This window comes from Chlamydotis macqueenii, chromosome 19, assembly GCF_036417535.1.
Source record: "Chlamydotis macqueenii isolate bChlMac1 chromosome 19, bChlMac1.mat, whole genome shotgun sequence".
Lineage (NCBI taxonomy): Eukaryota > Metazoa > Chordata > Aves > Otidiformes > Otididae > Chlamydotis > Chlamydotis macqueenii.
Genome location: NC_141574.1, coordinates 1,388,303 through 1,409,563, shown reverse-complemented (window position 1 = coordinate 1,409,563; position 21,261 = coordinate 1,388,303). Strand labels below are relative to the sequence as shown.

At 39.3% G+C, this 21,261-nt stretch overlaps 1 protein-coding gene across 2 annotated transcripts in view; it reads right to left on the bottom strand.

Moving 5' to 3' along the window:
- Positions 1 to 953: 953 nt before the first annotated feature.
- PAFAH1B1 (platelet activating factor acetylhydrolase 1b regulatory subunit 1) overlaps positions 954 to 21,261 on the bottom strand; it is a 36,563-nt gene continuing 16,255 nt past the window's right edge. For both annotated transcript variants that reach the window (XM_086762900.1, XM_086762901.1), the window contains exons 2-11: positions 20,211 to 20,423; positions 17,657 to 17,741; positions 14,598 to 14,672; positions 13,366 to 13,572; positions 11,325 to 11,493; positions 9,274 to 9,376; positions 8,236 to 8,464; positions 6,728 to 6,829; positions 6,051 to 6,207; positions 954 to 4,782 (exon numbers count right to left, since the gene is read on the bottom strand). In XM_086762900.1, coding sequence (XP_086619026.1) covers positions 4,709 to 4,782; positions 6,051 to 6,207; positions 6,728 to 6,829; positions 8,236 to 8,464; positions 9,274 to 9,376; positions 11,325 to 11,493; positions 13,366 to 13,572; positions 14,598 to 14,672; positions 17,657 to 17,741; positions 20,211 to 20,242 — 1,233 coding nt within the window. In that variant the 5' untranslated portion in view covers positions 20,243 to 20,423 and the 3' untranslated portion in view covers positions 954 to 4,708. The remainder of the gene's footprint in view (positions 4,783 to 6,050; positions 6,208 to 6,727; positions 6,830 to 8,235; positions 8,465 to 9,273; positions 9,377 to 11,324; positions 11,494 to 13,365; positions 13,573 to 14,597; positions 14,673 to 17,656; positions 17,742 to 20,210; positions 20,424 to 21,261) is intronic.

Below are 21,261 nucleotides of genomic sequence, written 5' to 3'. Positions count from 1 at the left end.
TCTCTCCCAAAAGCCTATCCCAGGTCTGTGCCTGCTACTAAGGAACACCATGCGAGATGCTCACGCGCTGGCCGGAGCTCTGCCCCGCTCTCCCACTATTCCCATCTCCGTTCACTGACCCGGGTGTCAGCAGCACTCAAGGCAATTAAGGCCAGACCACAAACTACACACCAACTGAAAGACACCAGTATGAAAACAAACCTTCCAAGAACCATCCCGTGCCCGAGCTTCCCAGGTGCACACTCCACCTGCACAGCACTTCTGCTGCCTTAGAGAGCAGAGACAGGCAGCTCCCACGCCTCGTGGCACGGCATTCACCAGAGAGCAGCTCCAGCGCCACAGACTCCAACAGCACCCACTACAGAAACAGCGAAACACTTCTCATTGCATGTCTGCTGTAAAGCAAGGCTCAAGGTGGGGGGGGGGGGGGGGGGGGACAGAAAAACCAAAAAACAAACAAACAAAAAAAAAACAAAAGCAAAACTGGGAGAACGCAGCAGTGCAGGAGGAGCTGCCCCCACACCCCCGGTCACAGAACACACACAGCGCTCGCCCCACGCAAGGCAGGAAGCCACAGCCCAGCTGCAGCCCCCGCACCGGACGCCCCCCACACCTCGGCCACGCTGCGCTCAGACCACGGAGCCTTTGCCCCTGCACCCGGCTGCTGCAGCTCGGCCAAGGCCGCAGCACCGGCGGAACACGGCTCCTCCAGACCACGGCTGAACCAGCTTCATCCGCACCCCGCGTAAAATCTCACTTCACCACGTCACCCAGCAACACCTCTGACTGTCCTAACTGCAACCAGCTGCCTTAAAACCGCTTCACATTTCCTCAGTCGAGCACAATTTAAATTAAAGAAAAAGCAAATGCCGAGCCAAATCTGAAGGGTGAAACACCAATAGCTTTTTTCAAAATAGTTTTAATTCTGGCATCCAAGGAAACAAAAACACATCTAGTTTTATATGCATTTAATAGTTTACCAATTGGTACAATAAGATTTTTTTAATATGCAGAAAACATGAATAAATTTTGTTTTACACAGTCTGAGAGCAACAAATCTTACTGTAAAACACAGAGCGGTATTATATACATTCCTTTACTGATTTTTTTTTTAAATTGTGTCAACAGCTTCAGTTAACTCCTACAGCCTGGGAACTGTTTTCTCCAATTGCAACCTCTAACACCGTTCTTATGAAAAAACTCAACTTTGCCTTCACGTCAATGTCCGGATCAACGTCTAAAAGGTGAAGATTTTGCTCACTTCTCTTCAGAATGAACTTGGGGAAGCCTGAGGGATGGGTAGGACAAGAAAGCAGCTACTTACATGACACAGTGGAAGATAAAAAGGCCAGTTAAATCCAGTTGTGACTTGTAAATCCAACCCAACCTTCCCTGCTCCCAACGCGCGTCTCCCTACCGTTTCACGCACGTTCTCTCGCTAGAAGATTCTTGGGATTGACTTTTAAAATACACTGGACTTTATGTACAGCTGGACAGCAAACAACTCATTCTACGTGTGTTTTTCCTTCACTCAACTCAGTTTTTTTTTTTTAAATATTCAAATCATTAAAAGGATTATCAAGCCACCACTGTCTACAAAAACAAGTATAATCTTTTCTTTTAAATAGCTTTCACGCGAGCCAAAAGCTATTTAAGAGTGGTTTTATCAGGCAGTTCACGTACAAACAGGAGGAGGCAGACAGGAGAAGCGGGGGTACTGACAGTTTAAGTAGACCGGGCTCGGTGAGTCTATAGCCAAAGCTTTCAAAACACTACAGTGCTCCACAGCCCTCCCACAACTTGCTAGCAACTAGATTTTTTTTTTTCCTTTTTAATTAGTGCCCCGGGCACATCATTGGTCACACCATACACAAAAGCAGGACGGTTTGTTTTTTTTAAATCTTCTAAAGTGCAAGATGCTCTAAAACACCAACTTCCAGATTCTGTCTACACCACAGTAAACGTTGCACTTTCTGGAAAGCATCTAAGACTTCCTGGGCACGTTACACTAGTGTGGCACTGGAATGTCTGTCTGGTTTTAAGCCAAAGTCTGTACTGTCTATTTGGTAGCACAGTCCACATTTAGTTATTTTTTAAGCAATGCCAATTTTAGTAAGGAAAGTGACAAAGCATCAGTGAACCTCTTAAACGTCTGATAAATCTCTTCTGTAATCCAAACCAGTAACCTCATTATCGTACTTACTATCACAGGAAAGGCACAGGATCAGCTGACAAAACACTGCAAACAGTGGAACAAGTTCAACACAGCGCGATACCACGGAGCGACACTGCAGGAAACTCCAACCCAGCTCCTGTGCTGTGGCTTTCGTTTCACTTTTTTGTCTAAACAGGGCTTCAAACTTCTGCTCCATCCAGGACCATCCCTGAGATTATTCACTGCTCGCTACAGGAGAAGGTTGCGAACCGCACTGCAGAAGTACTCAGCAGAGTGTTTCACACAAGCGACTCAATGCTGCTTCCAGACTTGTTTGTCCTTGTAACAAGCTGTATGCTAAAGGGAAAAAATGCTGCAGACAACTGCCACTCAGCAGGCACCTTCAATTCCTCGTTCACGTTTACGAGTTACATACATGAGCGTGGTTCACGTCATACTTAAATAAACTTTATAGGTCCTATCAAGAATTAAGCAGATCCATTACTTTCCAGTTGCAGATGCACTGAGGAATTTTAAGATGCACTACTTGTGTATCTGGAATTCTCAAACAGGACAAAAAGCAGCAAATTTTTCCCATCCAAGCAGCTAACAAACAAACAAACAAAAAATACTTTATTTGTGCATGCCTAACTGCAGAAACACACTGAAAATTACAAATCACTGGATTTCAGAGATTGGCCTGAATCTTAAACTGGCTCCAGACAACCCCCACATCAGAACTCCACTTCCTCCACCCCTTCCCAGAGGCAAGGCTACCTTAGATCCAATCCCAAATCCCTCTTCCCCGCACAGAGCAACGGATCCTTCCACGGGCCACTGCAGGAAATGAACCGTCACACCCCTCACCATTTCTCAGTGCGCATACCCTCCAGCCGACTCGATGTTGGTCAAGGATTCTTATTTTTTAAAAGGGACAGTTTTAAAAGCCATGTATCTTTTAAAAAAAATGAATAAAATAAAGCACAAATTCACCTGTTAAAACATCAGACTGGTACTTCATTATAATGTAAATTTTAAAGTGGATTTTTTAAAAGACCTGGTTAGTTTGATAAGTATTGTAATTCTCAGTTATCTACAATTGAATTTGTCACAAAAAATGCTGATTAAAATATTAATTTCTAATATTTTATTCACGTCAGACCAAAATATGTAACTTCAGGGAAACGTAAATTAAAAATTGTATACACCAAGCAACATAAATACTAATAACCAAGCTGGGCTAGTTTTGCTGATAGGATTTGGTTTTGTTTTTAAATATTTACTTGATAGCATCATTCCCATAGATGGGCTTTGTTTTGTTGATGGTGTTTTGTTTTTCTTTTAGAAGCCTGTATCAATCCGTATCTGCCATCGTAATCTGATTCTCAAGGTATTTAGTGCTTGCTTTAAAGCATTTCAAGACTGTATCCCAAGCTATTTCTCAATATGCAAACCACAGTGCGTTTTTGTTCAAGCCACGTTGTCTTCTCAAGGTAAGGATCACCTCATTTTCAAACGGGTTTCCAAGGAGGCACTAAAGAAACCAAGAAACCTTCGTATGCCCCAGCCTCCTGCAAGTGACTAGGAGGGAAGTGTACTCTGGTACTGGTGTGTAACAGGAATTGCACATCTCTAACAAACATGGAAAGCGAACAGCAAGTTGTACCATGGCAGTCTTTTAGGAGATTAAACTCTAGTGGAAATTAGATCACTAAATTCTAGTGGGATGGACAACTCCTCCTGGAAGTTCGTCTAGGATTAAAAAAAAAAAAAAAAAAAGAAAGAAAAAAAAGAAGAAAAAAACACAAACAAAAAAAAAACCATTTAAACTTAAGTTTAACAGCACAGCTTAACCATTGAATGACCAAATAAAAAATAAATACATTTATCACATCAGCTGCTACTAAGATTTGTTGTCTTATTTCAGGTTTACATTTAGTTATATAAATATACCAACCCTTGCATGACAGGAGGCCAAAACAAGTGTATTTTGTTGATTTGGCAAATGTTTCATGACAAATATTCCAGAGTTTAATTAATTTCCATTAATTACATATAAGGTTCAGAAGATTCTGAATTGCAGCCTTATTATCTAGTATTCTTAGAGAAGATTTATTAAGCACACTTAAGTGATGTTACATAGATACACATTTCTGAAAGAGCCCTACAAAACTTTTCCCAAATGAGGTCACCAATTCAGGCACCAACAGACAGCAGAAAGAAAAACAGGTATAATTATCTGACATAGAACGACACTGTCAACTATTCAGTTAAGTGCCCTATTCCAATCATCCAACTTCTGCCTTCTCAGGTCTGATGTGACCAATGCCAGCCCATGTTCTTAAACCTATGGTACTTCTAGACAACGTATGTAAATTTACAGTATACAATTTGGATTCACCATGCATGAATACTTTGTGTGTAACATTTAATAAGCTCAATCTACATCCAGAATAATTTACATGAAAGGACAATATTTATTTAAACAGAGCTCAATGGGTAACCATGGTATCTGAGTGCATCCAGAGGAAAGGGGGTCAAATGTGAATTCGATCAACGGCACTCCCACACTTTTACTGTTTGATCTACACTTCCAGTAACCACATACGGTGCCGTCTTGTGGAAATCTGCGAGGAAACAAAAGCTTATGTTAAGAACGCACCCAAAACTTCAGTATTACTGCTCTCACTGAATTTCATTACTTTTTTTTTAAAAAATGATACCAGCTCAAAAGACTAAATCTCAAAGCTCATCCAGTCTGTAGTTCTGAAGGCGAATTCTCACACTATAATTTTGTAAAGTGTGAAAATCTACTTTCAGTTCAGCTATTAAGGTGCTTTCAGGGAAAAGAAATCCAGATAAAGTTATAAGAGAAAGGAGTCCAAAACATCTTGAACTGACAAAACCCTTCAATACTACCAGAAGGCAGAACTTCATGTACTTACATAAGAAATATTCAAGAATCAGAAGTCAAGAAACTTGACTTATCCTTTTTGCTGTAGACAGAACCGACTGTGAGCTTGAAGTGTATTGTTTATCAGGAGATGCCAAGATATTTCATACGTACAAACCAATTCTGGACTGGGTCAGATGACAGTACTGGGAAGTTTAACCAGGAGGAATCGAAAAGCCTCACTGCTTAGAAAGGGTTCAGCAAAGCAATCTGTAAACTGGAGCAGCCAATTCCAAGGTTAGCCAGTCCATCCTAATGGATCAGCGTTCTTCAACTCACAACTTTTCTTTGCCCCTTTCTGCTCAGCTGTCTTCAATAGTTTAAGAGTGGTCAGAAACCCTGCATTTTTATTAGACCTGCAAGTTTGACTAGGAAACCTCAAGTACAGTCCAGGTCCACTGCTAGGCTAACTTCCACAGCTTTACTGAAGCTACAAACTGCTAGAGGAGCACAAAGAAACAAACAATAGAGAGGATACCACAGTAAAACTAGCTATGTGGAATAGGGAGGGGTTGCTTTGCTTTCTTTTTGCCAGGGCAGAGGGTAACTAACATCTAACAAGATCTGGTAATACCACCAGGAATGCCCAGGAATTCAAAGTATAACTGACCATTTTGCTTTGCTCCCACACTGCCTTTTTTTTGTTTTTTCTGGGCAAGCGTTTGCAATACACTTCCCAAGTGCCTACACACTCAGCGGTAAAGGTTCCAGAACACCCTGGGAGTTAACGTGTGTGCAACACTGGCAACAGAAGTGGAAAAATCCAGCATGCTCAAAATTCATATCTGTCCTCATTTGATTAAAATACACATAGCACAAAACTTCACTGGAATCCAACACGTGAATGTCTAGCTTGGTGCTCAACTTCAGCTGTGAAGACGTGGAAAAAATCTGTATCCCTGGCTCTGTACTTTGCAGTGAGCACTGCAGAACAATACATACCCAAAGAGGTAACAAAGTGTTCGTGCGCGTTGAGGGTTTTCATGCATCGTTTGTTCTTGAAGTCCCAGACACGTAGAGTCTTGTCATCAGCACAGCTCAAAATAAATTTTCCCCCAGAATGGAACAGAACGCCACGTACCCAGTTATCATGGCCCACCTTGTGCATAAGGAGAAATCAGTGAGCAGATGCACGTTTTAAGGCTAAGCATTCTACACAACTGAGTCCTTGCAAGCATAGCATTTAGCTTTCTAAAACCTATTAAAACTCAAAGTTTATCTTCAGTTTCTATTATTACATCCGTATCAGCACTACCAACAATGTGAGTTCCTGTCCTTGAAGGCAAACAAAACAGAAGGCCTCATGTGATCTGCACTGATTCTGCTCCCCGCTCCCAGCACCAACACCCAGTCCAGACCCACACCCTGAACGAATATGACGTTTTACAGAAGACAAAATTCAGATGATTATCAATACTTCTGTAGATAACTCAAGCTACTCATCACAAAACATACACCACAGTGCACCCGCGTTGATACTATGTATTTTGAGAATCTCAGCATTTCTCAGCAACAAGAGAAGCTTCTCTTGAAAACACAGCCATGTAAGAGAACTCATTCTATTAGGACTGGTTTGACATACACAGCTATGATCACCAGAAAAGCAGCAACGGACTTACAAGTGTCATAAGGCACATGCCAGTGCTAATGTCCCACATCTTAATGGTCTTGTCTCTGGATCCAGACAGCAGGAAAGGCCCAGGCTTGCCACTCTTCTTAGTCTACAGAAAATTATGTTTTAAGTTATGGCATATATGGGGCAGGGGGGGGAAGAGGAGGGAGAAAGCAGATCCCTTCTGAGTGCTATTTCTCAGTGGAAAAATTAGATCGTATGACAGCTTACAGCTAATAAACACACAATACCAAAGCTGAGGCACAGGCATTTTGTTACTAACACTAGGAGAAACAAAAAATGAAAGGAATTAAATAATCTGTTTAAAGAAATGCTTGTATGTCCTGCTGATGCACCATGCTAAATAGTATTTCGAATCCACACTGCCTACTGCAAGACATCCTCTTTTTATAGCAGACAGCTCAAGTAGAGTCAGACATCTCAGGACAGGAGGGTATGGAGTTCATACCTCTGTGTTCCCATTCATCAAAAAAAAGGAATGAAGCAAGTTAAGAACTTTTGAAAAGTTCCTACTCTGAACTTCTTTCTTTTTGTAATCACGCAAAGTATGAAAGAAAGAAAGACTGAGTTCTCAGAACTTGAAATGTTTCAACTGTGAAGTTATCATTCACTGGCTGCCCACTCAAAGCCAAGCACTGTAGCGTATGTACAGAGCCGGTCAGACCAGCAGAGGGCAGGGGAGACACCTCTTCAGATAATTACCACTGCAAGAGGAAGCGAGCATTTGGAATTTAATTACTTTAAATTAAAAGATTGTAAGGATCTTTTAGGGATGCAAGTAAAATTTGAGTGGAATAACCTGAAAAATCCATCACTAGACAAGTCGCTGTCTTCAGCGTATCTACGACTCCCCTTGGGCATTCGCATCCTTTATGAGGAAGATAGCAAGACAGAAATGCTTGGGTTTTTTTAACTAGACACCGGAGTTAATTCCTAGTTAATTTCTTCTTCATTTTGTTTTCCTTAGAACGAAGTTTTTGCTGACCTTTAGTAAGCTTTTCTTGAGGATTTAGTAACTGAAGCAGAGAAGATGCATCCGTGATCACACAAATGGGAGTTTATTTTTGCTGAAGAATGCTTACTCACATTATTTGTACACTAGGATATGGTGGTCAAAGCTTAATTCCAGCGCAATACACCCAAGGAAGCTTCATTTCTGCATTCCTGACTCACTACTTCACCCCACTCCTTTCAATTGCTGAGCACCCTTATAATATTCATGTTAATGCCAGGTAAGCTGCCTTCCACATTTCTTTGCTGAAATACGTGAAAGTAGTTCGCTCTCAGCCCCCCCACAAACAGATCATCTCTCCAGCATTCCCTTTCCTTAGTACAAAGGTGGGGTCCTGCTGTTAAAAAACCCACAAAAGCACGGATCCTATGAAGCCAAGATGAGGGATTAACAGTACACCAAGTATACTCAGCAGAAAGTACTCATAGATCTGCTATATCTGCCAAGCACTTTGAGAGCACAGCTTCCTTCGGAAACATTACCTCTGATCCCGTAGCTTCTGATATGGTGGAGTATGAGCTCTCGGGAGCCCAGGAAATGCATTCTACCACGTGCTCATGTTCTCGGAGCTCAGCTTTGCATTCTTTTGTCGCTACCACCCAAACACGCACCGTCTGGTCATTAGAACAGCTGGCAATTAAGGTGCCATCCTGGTTAGGCCGCACCATGCGCACCCATTCTCTGTGACCTGTGAAAGTCTTCACACAGTAACTATCCAAAAAAGAGAAATACAGCACGAGTCAACAAACACTGCAACAAAACCACTACATGTGCCTTTGAAGTTTAAGGATGTCTGACCTACTGTTAGAAGTTAAGAGAAAATATTTTAGCATGCAGGTGCCCATCCTGGATGGTGATGTACAAGGCCATAAAACAGTTAAGCGAAAGGAAGCTGACATGAGAAAGAAGTGACAGCTAAGAACTGGCAAATCCTTGTTAAAGTAGAAAACAGGAAGCTTGGGGAAGAAAAAAAAAAATGAAGTTGACACGACAGCTTGCATTAAATAGGTATTTTAAGAACAAGAAGAGATTTACAGGTCATTCATACAGTCTTCATCCACAACCTCTAGCAAGTGGATGGATTAGAGAGACAACTGATGAATGAAACAAGTGAGATCACCAGAAAAAAAACCAAACCAAAACAAACAAACAAAAAAAAAACACAAAACAAAACAAAAAAAATCAGGAGACACCTTGATCTGCGTCAAGAAAGGTAACAGAATTCTCCCTTTAAACTTCCCCGCAACCACTGAATTTATATTCCTGCCTGGTCCTGAGTTATGGTGTTCTAGCCTCATAGCTCCCCGAAAGATAAAGCCGGTTAGTTTTAATTAGTCAGCACTGAAACCCTGTGCTTAATGATTTAAGGCAGAATCCTTAACTCTAAAGGGTACAACACTACACCTCAATTCCAATAACATTTGCCAACATGCAGGATTTCTGTGGCCCACTTCTATAAACAGTGGTTTATGCTTGCTTTGTACAGGCAGGTGCTGATGTTTAGCCAGAAGCGCACTTACCCTGTCTGGACTTCCCACATTTTGATAGTTTTATCCCTTGAGGCAGAAACTATGTGATCTCCATTGGGCATGATGGCTACTGAAGAAACATTATGATCATGACCTAAAAACAAAATAAAACCTTTATTATGTGGTACTGTAACAGTTTTCACTGCGCACATATGACTTGCTAGTAATTTATCTTGGGCAAGTAGCTACAGCAGAGCTGCATGTTTTATGGAATAATCTTTACACGTAAACTTGAGGTTTTACAAAATAATAATTTATATTTTCAGAAACTACACAGTCCAGACATTGAGCATCCTTTAAAAATTTTTCTAAAGTTTCTTTAAGATGTTTTAAAACCAGACACTCACCACTGCAAGCAACACTACTACACAGCTGCAGAAGCTGGTAGTTTAGAAGAGAGCTGCTACAGTGACTGTCTTTAAAAAGATCGCTTACACCTGACTATAGTATGCTGATGCACTGTGCAGAAGATGGTTAAAAGGACAACAGGTCTGCAATGAGGCATGCCAAACCTCACTGCGGACGCCTAATGCTGGAAGACTGAATATTTCCAGACCTCTGATATTAGGTTTTAATAAAAGACTGTACTGCATTGATTCAAGAACCAAGTAAGAACCTACTGTATATACATGACAGCAACTTCTACTGCTGTTGAGAGATCTGAGAGGAAGACAATAAACGCTGAGCCAGGAAAAAGCATCCAGATCATTTCCTTAACACAAACTCCTTATGACCTCGTGGATGTTGTTTCAGCTCTTGACTTTACTCATTCCATAAGCAATGAGACAAAACATATAATGGGAGATAACACGCTCTGTAAAGACTATTCATTTCCAGCATTACAAAAAATGAGAACTTAAACTTCCCAAAGTGGCCAACATTAGAATTAACTGGTTTGACATTTTCCTATTATCCAGAACAAGCTGCTGGGTAGGGATTTTTTGACAAGACCAGTGTACACGCTTGACTGTAACAGTCCGTATATAGCTCATGACTTGTCTGTCTAAGCTCTGCAATTGTCCCTACTTAAATCGTTGGGACTAGAAATTAATCTTCTGGGATGAGCAGTTTAGAGTATATGTAATTTCTCTACAGATCAGAGGCATTAAACAGCTTCCTTTTTTTACATCTGGAAATCCAATGCTCTTTTTTTTCGAAACAGTTACAGCCAGTAAATTAGTAATAACTTGCTTTTCTTCTTTTATTGGCAACTACATTGCATCTTGCAAGCCATGTACCTACAACGTAAACTTCACAGTTTTCGTTTCCATTTCTTCCAGTAACAACCCAGAGCCCCTGGAGAACTCCTACTAAACAGCAATCTCACCAGTGATCAAGGAGCTAAAGTGTCAGAGAATGCTAGTTTCAGTGCAAGTACAGTACAACTCCTCACTGCAAAGATTATTTATTTCTTTTTACTTGAATTTCACCACTTCTACAGGCAGATATTAAAAGCACAACAAGCAGCAATATAAAAATGCTTTTACATCAAGACTATAAAAATAAACAGTTGCTGTCAATACTAGCATTTTATAGTTGTCACCGTTTTACTTTCCCATTTTTTCTTAGGGCTTTTGAGCCTAATGCGAAGGGCATATCCATTTGAAAGCAGAAGACTTCACAATATGAACAGAACACCTTCGGCACTAATTGCTTCCTTCCTGAAGCAGTGCAGCAGGGAAATAGAGGGGTGAAGAAGGTGCTTTTTTAATGATTTGAGGGCACAATTTTATTGTCTCGTGAGCACTTAATTTTTAGCGCTAAACCCCTCTAACTGCCATTTCATTTCAATATCATTAAGGGATGCTTCCCACAGCATCATGCATAGCAAATTTGAGGTGCTATTCCATTCCATAGACAGTAGACATACACCTTATTTACAGAGCACTCAAGGCACCAAAATATCCCCCCCCTCTTTCTTTTGGGCAATACTCTGGTTTATAACCCCTTTCCACATCAGCAGTTTTCCTAGACTTAAAAAAGAAATTAAAAAAAACATTCTCTTCACTTCACAGACTACATCAATTCTCTTTACACCTTACCATGCATAGTTCTGATGCACTCAAAGCCCTGGAAATCCCATAGCTTAATGGTCATATCAGCAGAACAGGAGGCCAATAGTTTGCCAGTGTGGTCAAAGGAAATATCTTGCACAGAGTCTGTATGCCCCTTAAGGGTTCGTTCAAAGTCTCCTGTCTCGTAATCCCACACCTGACAAGCAAACAGAAAATCCGTTAACAGCAACCTATTAGCCTTTGTATTCTCTAGCCTTACATTTGCACTCTGCAGGCCAGTCTGGCACCTTATTCAATAAGTAATCGAGCAAGAGACAGCCCTAAAAAGCCTAACACCATGGAAAAACAAGCATTATTTCAATATGACTTTGTTACTTAGAAATTAAACTGAATTCATTCATCTTGAAAACTGTTTTTTCAGCTAACTTAAAGCATTATAAACACAGCAAGAAAATAAATTCCATTGTATCTAAAAGTCTTAACACTCAATACTCTTAAAAATAAAGAAGATCAATTCAGAAAACACTGGACAGAACAAATCCACTTTGTATAGATGGCTTTTCTCCATCCCTTTCTATGCGAGTTCCCTAACTCCAGCAATACAGCCCATTTTGAGCTGCTGGGAAAGCTCTCCCAAGCTTTACTGTGGCTCCAGAACTGACTTGCTGCTTCGGAACCAAACAGCAAATATTCTGCATACTAAACAGCACTATTCAGAATGCACTGGCTTAGGGATGATAATCCAAACCCCTCTGAGGAGTCTGGTATGCACACATTAGTAGATTACAGAATTTGTCAGAGATTAAACAAACATTTGCAGTTAATAACTGCAAGACAGCATGAAGTCCTCATTCTCACCTTCTAATTAAGTCAGTCTTTTATCATCTAACTGCAAACAAAAGCCTTTGAAACAAAACAAGCTCCTACAGATTTTATTGTGAGTCTGTCAAGCACAGAATCAGACATTTCATTTTAAACTACATCCAAAAAAAAAACAAAAAAAAACCCCAACACCACAAAAATACCTCCCAGCCACTCAACAACAAAATCCATCATCCCCATAGATTACAATCATCAGGGATGTAGCAGTCAAACTAAACTATAAGGCTTGACTTCAAAAATAAGGAAATTAATCCAGTGTATCCGTAAGAGGGAGCGAACCCAAAGCTAATTAAGCTCCTCTACAACATCTAACAAACAGAGCTGTCACTGTTTCAGCATCCTGCCTGCTTGAAGGAAAACACCAGTCCTCTAGGTTCAAGTCTGCTGCAGAAACAACAACAGGTTAAAGCTTTTCATGAACTAGATCTGGCTGACGCTTTTTATTTTAATCTTCCCCAATAGGGAGCTGCTATTAGAACAACTCGCATTTTTAAGCGCATCGCTAAATACGCTACTCAATGTTTTTCAGAGCAGCACTTTTCCAAAGAGTTTTCAAACCAGCGTAGAAGAGAGCAATGCAAAGTATCCTTTACTGGGATAACTCTCAAATTGTGACATTCAAACAACAAAACACATAATCATGTCTTTATCAGATGCTAAAATAAGAAACCACTTGCCTACTACAGCAAATCTCTACATGCCCCTGTACACTGCAATAAAGGCCTGGGAAAACCATTTCAAGTTACTGAAAGTCATGGGGACTTCACGGGACTCGGCTGTCTCATGTACAACAAATGGGAAGAACTAATTTTCAGTTAAGAATACAGCTGCATAACCACTTAGCTCAGCTTTAAAAATAATCACTTCAGATGACCTGAGGCAACTGTCTTCCTCCACCAATCCTTTATCTATTTCTCCAGTCTCTAAATCCACATTAACTTAATTATTTTTTTCCTCAAGTCAAAGGATAGTAAAACACTCTTGCAGTTATTAATTGGACCAGCATAAAACTAAAATTTGCAGATCACACAGGACATCATACTTGAAAGAACTGTCCCTACTGAAGCTAGCGCAGAATCTGAAACAGTCTTCCATCTGAACGACGCACATCCAGCTTGAAGTACTGATGTTACGTATTACACATCCTCTCACTTGCGTAGGCTCATTCTCTGTACCAAACACATACCTTTATTGTGGCATCCTCTGAAGCAGAGACCATAACACTGAAAACTGGATGGAAAATTACTCGAGTGACAGGACTCCTATGTCCACTCAACGCATACTTCTCTGGAGGACGAGGAATCCACTCTTTAGGGTCTCGTTTCTGACCAAGAGGTCCACCTGATGTAAATTCTTCCTTAGCTTCATTCAGCTTCGATTCTAATTCCATTACCTAATTTAATGAATTTTAAAGAGACCATTCATTTCTAGTTTTATACCAACATCTAATTCACCTTCAGTCATTAATAATCCAGATACCTACTGGCTCCCACACTCACAGTAAAGCAAAGACTGCACAGGTCCAAACTGATTACCAACATTCAATAGTGCTGGTAATAATAAAAATCAAATCTAAATTAATCATTTATCATTTATTCTTTAACAATTTAACTATTAATCATTTATTCTTCTCCAACTTCCCAAAGATTCTGACAGAAAAAAAAAAATCTACAAAATTACGTTCACTCAAATACTGCACAAGTATGTTTGAACTACTGTTGTGACAAGCTATTCCAGGAGGTTGTGTTAACAAAAACAAATGCTACTACTGCGGTAATTTTTAGTATCTCTGAGATGGCATGTGTGTTAGCCAACCGCCGAGAAACTGACGGTGTAGTAAAACCCTAGATACAGTCACCTTTACAATAGGCACGTCTTTATTGTTAGCATACTGCAATTTTTTTTTTAAAGCTTTTACTATACTCTAGATCCACTGAAGCATTACTAAAAAGAGTTTTGTACTGTCCATTTGCAGTAGAATCACTTGCTCTAATGCACTGGAGTTAATGGTTTCTTCTCTTTAAAGTAACAGCCAAAGACAACTGGCAGCACAGGTTTTTACCTTTCTAAACCAGCCAAGCCTTCTGGAGACAGCTATTCAATCTCTCCACTCACAAACGGCCATAAGGCACCTCTTTCCTTTCCAGCCTCAGAAACTGTTCATGCAAATCGAAGCGAAGACATTTTTATAAAGAAACTGAGAGGATGTCTCTGCTAGCACCAAGATAGACAAAACAACTTCTGTAACGTGGATTTATCTATTCGTCCTACTCAAATCCTCAAAATTCATCTCTGAGGCACTGTTTTCTAGGACACGCATTTGTCTGAGAAGGAAGACGCGTAACATTCTGTGCAGTGATAGATGTTTGCTTTCAGTCATAACTTTTATACAAGTAAATATATCAGATCTCTACGTACCTTCTTCTGTAATCTAATAACAGATGTCCATTTTTTTTCCAGAAGTCCAGCATACTTCTTATCTAACTCTTCATTCTGAGGAGGAGAAACATTTAGTAAATTCTAGTTCTAAAGCCTGTAGAGGTGTTCCTTCAAATGCAACATAAACAGCTTATTTTAATAAAAATCTCTTGACCACAGAAAGAGGAATTCAAGCGAAAGACTAATCAGTTCCAGTAAACCAAACAACCACACTTCAAATTTTAATAGCTGCAATTTCCACAGACAGAAAAGAAGAAAACATTTTGATAGCCTCCTTTTTCATACCCACCAACTAAAGCATCAGGAACGAACGAGCTCCCACCTGCAGACTTAGGCCAGCGCTAGTACTAGCACTTGTCAGCATAGCGCGCTTTCTCTCTCATGGACACGCGCTGTTTGAAAGTGGCAGTGCGCTGTCAGAGTAGGATTACCCACACTCCATCTCACTTGAAAACCCCGATTTCTTTTTTTTTTTCCTTCATTAAAACTTGATTATAGTTAACCCCAAATTACCACCATAACATTGCACTATTTTGTGCTACCTTCTCAAAGACAAGCTTTAAGTACACTCTCCCTGCATCTTTAGTTCAGTAACTGAAGCAGAAAGCAGACTACTACACCTTCCCTACTGAACATCACCCCAGCTACTGGAGAAATCAACACTGATTTTGCAACTCTAATAAAACTTCAATGAAGAATAATTTCCTTCCACTATTTTCCTCCTTTGCGCTCTAAGGAACAGTTAAGGAGCAACAATGAACAGCTGATGTTGTAAAAGCCAGAGGATTACTCTTTTTTCCCCCTCCCACCTATTAACACAAGAAAGAGGAAGAAAAGCAACACAGAAAAACAGAGGCACAGAAGAGTAATTAAATGCTGCACATTTTCTTTCTATGTACATACGACAAACTCATACCAGAATAATTCCAAATTAGATGGAGAATCACAAAGGCATGGGGAAAACAACAATGGCTTACTACATAAAGCTCTGAGGAATGGCTACCTTGGCCAGAGACCAGATGTTAAATTACGACTACAGGGGCATTTGTAAAAGCTGGACTTATCTGCAGGAATAATCAGTACAAAAAATGAAATCTTTCTTTGTAGAACTACACTTGAATCCTTCCGATTTACTGAAATAATTTCGGCCTTTTTTGTCATTTTAGTATAGTCCCATCTAATTCAGATTTTCTTGCAAGAAAGTCATGCGGAACTTTTAGCAACTGCATTTTCTATTTCCCTCAGGACCATCTAGCCTATTTAGATTGACTTTTTAACCTTTGGAAAGAGAAGACTTAATTAGGTTGATAGATAAGGCAGATAAGGGAATGGTATTAGGATTTTCAATTATAAGTATGGTATTCCAATTTGTTATTTCTACTTATTTACTAGATACTGGAAGCAGACTGCAGAAATTAAGTCAACCCTCAACCAAGCATTCTGGAAAAAGAACAACGCAAGATTTATAATAGAGAAAAGGCAAAGATTTAGCAGAAGTCAGCAAACAGAAGTTTATTCCTCAATCCAGGGGCCTCCAGAGAAACTTAAAACTCGGATGAAATGCATACCTCCTCTGCTAATAAGTGGCAAGTGTAAAAGGGATACCAAGAATGACCTGTTACAAAAGCAAATCAACAGAATTAAGTTGCAAGAAACGACTGGTCTGTCACTAACATCCATACAGTCTAACAAGAATTGCCTACAAGAGCTGACCAGCTTACATGAACCTACCATACTGTTAACCAGCTGGTATGCAACTGTTCCAGGCAATGATTTAACTACTGATCCAATTCCAATCACAGAACAGACTTCCGCTACTTGCTCTCTATGCTAAAGGAGAGGACAAAAGCAATCCTGTTTTGTCTGTTTCTCCAGCACTACCATGTGAAGTCAGCCTTCAAAGCTGCATAGTCTCACACCATTCAAAACTGGTTACAAAAGAACAGTCTTCAGTTTTCTATTTTTGTATTGCAGAAAGTTTATGGTTTTATGCAGAATTCCATGGTAAGAATAAGCACAGTTAAGGAAATGAGTTACAGGGAGGGGAAGGGGCGATGAACATAACAGCATGAAACAGAAATTAAATTTCTTAAAATTAGACACATTCTTCTGAGTATTAAGCACAGAATAGCTCAGATTGGAAAGTTCAAACTCCCTGCTCAAAGCAAGGTCAGCTGGAGCAGACTGGCCAGGACTGTGTCCAGTGAGGTTTTGAGTCCCTCTAGGGACAGACACTCCACTACCTCTCCGGGCAACCTATTCCAGTGTTCAATCACTCTCACAGTAAAAATAAAAAAAAAATTTAAAAAAATTAAAAAAAAAATATTATGTTCAGATGGAGTTTCCTGTGTTTAAATTTCTGCCCACTGGCTCTTGTCCTGTCACTAGCAAGCACTGAGGAGAGTCTAGTTCTGTCATCTTCATGCTCTCCCATCAGATATTTATAAACAAGGATAAGATCCCCGTAAGCCTCCTCTTCTCCAGGCTAAACAGTGCCAGCTCTCTCAGCCTCTCCCCATACGAGAGATGCTCTAGTTCTATATGAAGTTGCTGGAATGAGTCTAGTGAAGGGACACACGGGATTTTTTTTAATACCATCTTCTATCACCTTTCTTATACATTCATGCTGCCTTTTGTTAGCTTTGCTTTCTAGCATTTCGCATCTTGAAGTATCTAGGCTCTCTCACGACTTGGATCCTTAAAAGGCCATTACAGGAGAGACTCAGTATTGCAGCATTGTATAAATGAGTGGTAGCCAGAAAGGAGAAAAAAAAAAAAAAAAGGAGAGATTAATCATATGCCTAAGTCATTAGTTGAAGATAAAGTAAGAGTTTTGCTCAGAAATTGCCAAGTTACTCAATGATTATTCTTTAATCTTATGACAAGGCAATCAGTTGTACGAGTTTATCACCTCCAGTTCTGAAACTGCAGGAGTTAATAGGTAGATAATAGATATACATGATCAAAATGGATGCAAATGCCATAAAACTATACACTCTTCACTTAAAATAAGGATGAAGACTGTTGTTTGAACTCACCACATCTAACTCAGCTTCCTTTTTAAAAACCGAATATGCCTCTTCATAGCCATTAGAACGAAGATAATCTGCTATTGCTCGATTTCTAAAAAACAAAGAACAGTATCTTCAGTCACAATTCTGAATAGAACAGTAGAATTGGTTCAGACTTTTCCTATATTTTTAAAAAAGCATGATCAACATCTAAGTCTTCAATACAGTACAACACCGAGGATTATTAGGTTTATTAAAAGCCTAAGCAAATCTTATAAATACATTTGGTAAGCAGATTTTGCTTCAAGATGTCAATCGCAGGATACACGTTTTACTTTAGGTTTAGCGAAGAGGGTGTTTTCTTTTTCTTTTAAGTTACCAGACGTTGGAGTAGTGTGAATATACTTATCTATACCATACACGAAACCCATAGGAGGTACAAAAGCAACAATCGTATCTACATAGTAAAGTTGCAGCTTTATCATTGATTAAGGTACAAAATTTTACTTCAGTTAAATTTGAATAAAATGCTTAGTTTAAGGGAAGAAGTCTGAGCTTTGTTTTTCAGAATGATACAGTAACTTATTAGAATACAGGGATACTGCCTATCACCAGATGTACAGTGCTTCAGATTTTATATTATTCTTCAAAATATTCTGTACTTTGACACAAGACAAATACCAAATTAATCTGTCTTGAATCTCTCTCCAGATAGCACACAGTTGCTTTGGACCTACTCATAATGTTTCAATATTATTCTAAGACTTCAACAAGCAGTCAGCACCTTTTGTTTAAGAGAACAAGACTAAGGAAACCCTGCATTTTCAAAATTCACTTCAAAGGGATAAATATTTTCAAGTTCACAACAAATAAAGTTTGTTTAAGAGAAGTAAGCTCAATGTTCTAAACAGATGCACAGGTAAAAATTACTCGCAGTTACTTTATCGGCCTCCAGAAGGAAGCCTAGTTTTGTTTTCTTACTACCACTCACTTTCTTGGGAAGGGATATGTGTGTGTATACATCCATATACGGGGAGCAGGGGAGAAGACACACACGTACAACAGTATTTAAGTAAACTGACAGACAGGTATTTTTTAAAAACAAAAATCAGAAGGTCATCTACACAAGGCATTCAAGAGGAAATTCATACCCTTTGGCAGCTGAAGAAAGAAGAAATTTTTGTTCTGAAAATAATTTGCTTTTCACGTGAAAAATCTTCCTGTGGCTTTCATCACATTCTTCTTTCCTACCTTTTACACTTTTCAATCTCTCCTCAGACAGTCAACTCTAAATATAACTCTGCATTCAAGCAGAAATTTGAAAAATCCTCCCCATAAACAACATATGCTAAGACAAAGTATTGTGTCCTCATCAGATCTGTAAAGTAAATGTTAAGTGTCTGGACATTTCCCATTTTCATTCATAATAGTTCATTACTCCATCTCCCCATTAATGCATGTAACATGTTTTTGCCAGAAAAAAAACACTTCAGAAAATTGCTTAAAAAAATTAAAAATCATAATCTTGAGTGTGTTTAAACCCCAGAGCCTCTCCAAATCTAATGAACAAACAGTTGTAAAAATAAAAATTTGAAGATAGCTTCTACTCTGCTTTAAGAAGTAGAACTGCATTTTAAGTATACGAAACGAAAAAGTAAAACATGTGCTATGTTTATAATAAAGAGTCTTGAATCATTACTGGAAAAGTGAAAAAGTTGTATTAAAAAATATAAATAGAGAGCTTATCATGGACAAGAGAGACATCAAATGTTAAATGATACGTGGTCCATACTTTTAAAAGGAATGGAAAACCAGAACCAAGCCACAAACTCTATGCAAGTTTATGAAACCGAGTATCATGCGAGACATTGTCATCCCGATTGCTACCCACCACTTGCTCTAGCATGATTTATTACAGAAGACAAAGCAAACTAAGGCATGGAACTTGACAGTCTACTCCTAGCCTTAAAATCCGGAAAGTATTCCGTATCTTACATTGAATTAAGGTGGGAGTTTGCAGTGCTTTGGTTGGTTTGTGGGGTTTTTTTGTGGGGTGAGGTTTTTATTATTTTGTTTGTTGCTTTTTTTCCCCCCTTCTTTAAATATACCCTCCATTTTAAATACAATTTAAGGAGTCAAAGATTGTAATCACAATGCAGCACATTCCGATCAGATTCTCATCTACACTTGAGAATAAAATAGCAAAAAATTGTCAGGATTTACTCAAGAGATAAAAGTAGAATTCACAAATCAGTTTGGAGCATGTATTGCAATGTGCTTGCTGCTTACTGTAACCCTTTGTGACTGAAGCCAAAACAAAATAGAGGATGATAAGTTATAGCAAATTTGAGAAGCCATTTTTTATGCCCTAACTTTGAAATTATATTTTCATCATTTCACAACCCTATTATCAAATACCAGCACTTGTATCAAAAATAAAAGTACAGAGATCAAAACCATAATACATGGTACTTGATTGGCATGTGAGCAGAGCCACTCTGTAAAATCTATTTGGAAAAAAAAGCTAGTATTTAAAGTTTAACGCAAATGCAACATAAACTTCAAAATAACCATTCCTTACAGTTCATCTCGTTGCCTTTGTGACAGCACCATTGTGGCTGTGATGTCAGGTTAACGTGATTCAGCAGTGGCTGCCTCCTGAAGATCTAAAGTCTTAGGAACTCTGGATCCACAATTCAGTCTGCCACTGAGTGGCTTAAATCAAAAAATATTTTTCCAGATGTGAAATCCAACAGGAAATCCAGAGGCATTCAACACAGAAGATTCAATCCATCTAGAAGGTAGAGAAAGAGGTATTGTTAATTTCCTTTAAATAAGCATTTAGTCACTCTGGCCAGAACAAGCTGACTAAAATTGTAAAAGCAATTTTATTTTGCTAGTCTGGATTATGCCCTTATAGCACTTCTCCAACCTGGACCAAGTACCTGGAGAGACTTGTACACTTTCTTTATTCTCCATCTTCCCACCATTACTCCCTCAAGAAACACGGAGCTGAAGGAGGCTTGTTCAGTCATAGCCCAGTTCTAGTTCGTAGGCAATTCCATCATATTTTCTTGTGATGAGAAGAACTTAGACCTATCGTAAACAGCCTACATTTGCATTCACCACTGCTATCAAAAAGCTACCCCCTGCAAAACCCTCTATGCTTATGCTTTATCTTCTGTAGATTCATCTCTTCATCAAACTAAACCCAGCAAGGTTCGTTCCATTAATTTTTAATGCACACTAGAGATCAGCTAATGCTCTCCTGTATCTTTGAAGCTTTGGAGAAGAGTTTAAAGAAAGAAGAGAAGATTCCGGAAAGGGACCATGGAAGATGCTAACAGCACACTTCAGGCCATAACCAGTGGCACCAAGGCAGACTCAGTCTGTTACTGGAGCTCATTCATACCATCATAATGGGCAGCTCTCTAGGATTTACCCAAACAGCACCTTTAAAGACTATGGCTATAATTCAGCACGTGAACTTCACAGGTAGATTACTACACAATTCTATTAGACAAATTACTTTTTCTATTCTAGGAACACTACCTGAAGAAGCTCCGAAGAACCACGTTCGAAAAGACAATACATGCCACCTTTTCGGTTGTGTGTTAGCACAGTTTACATAC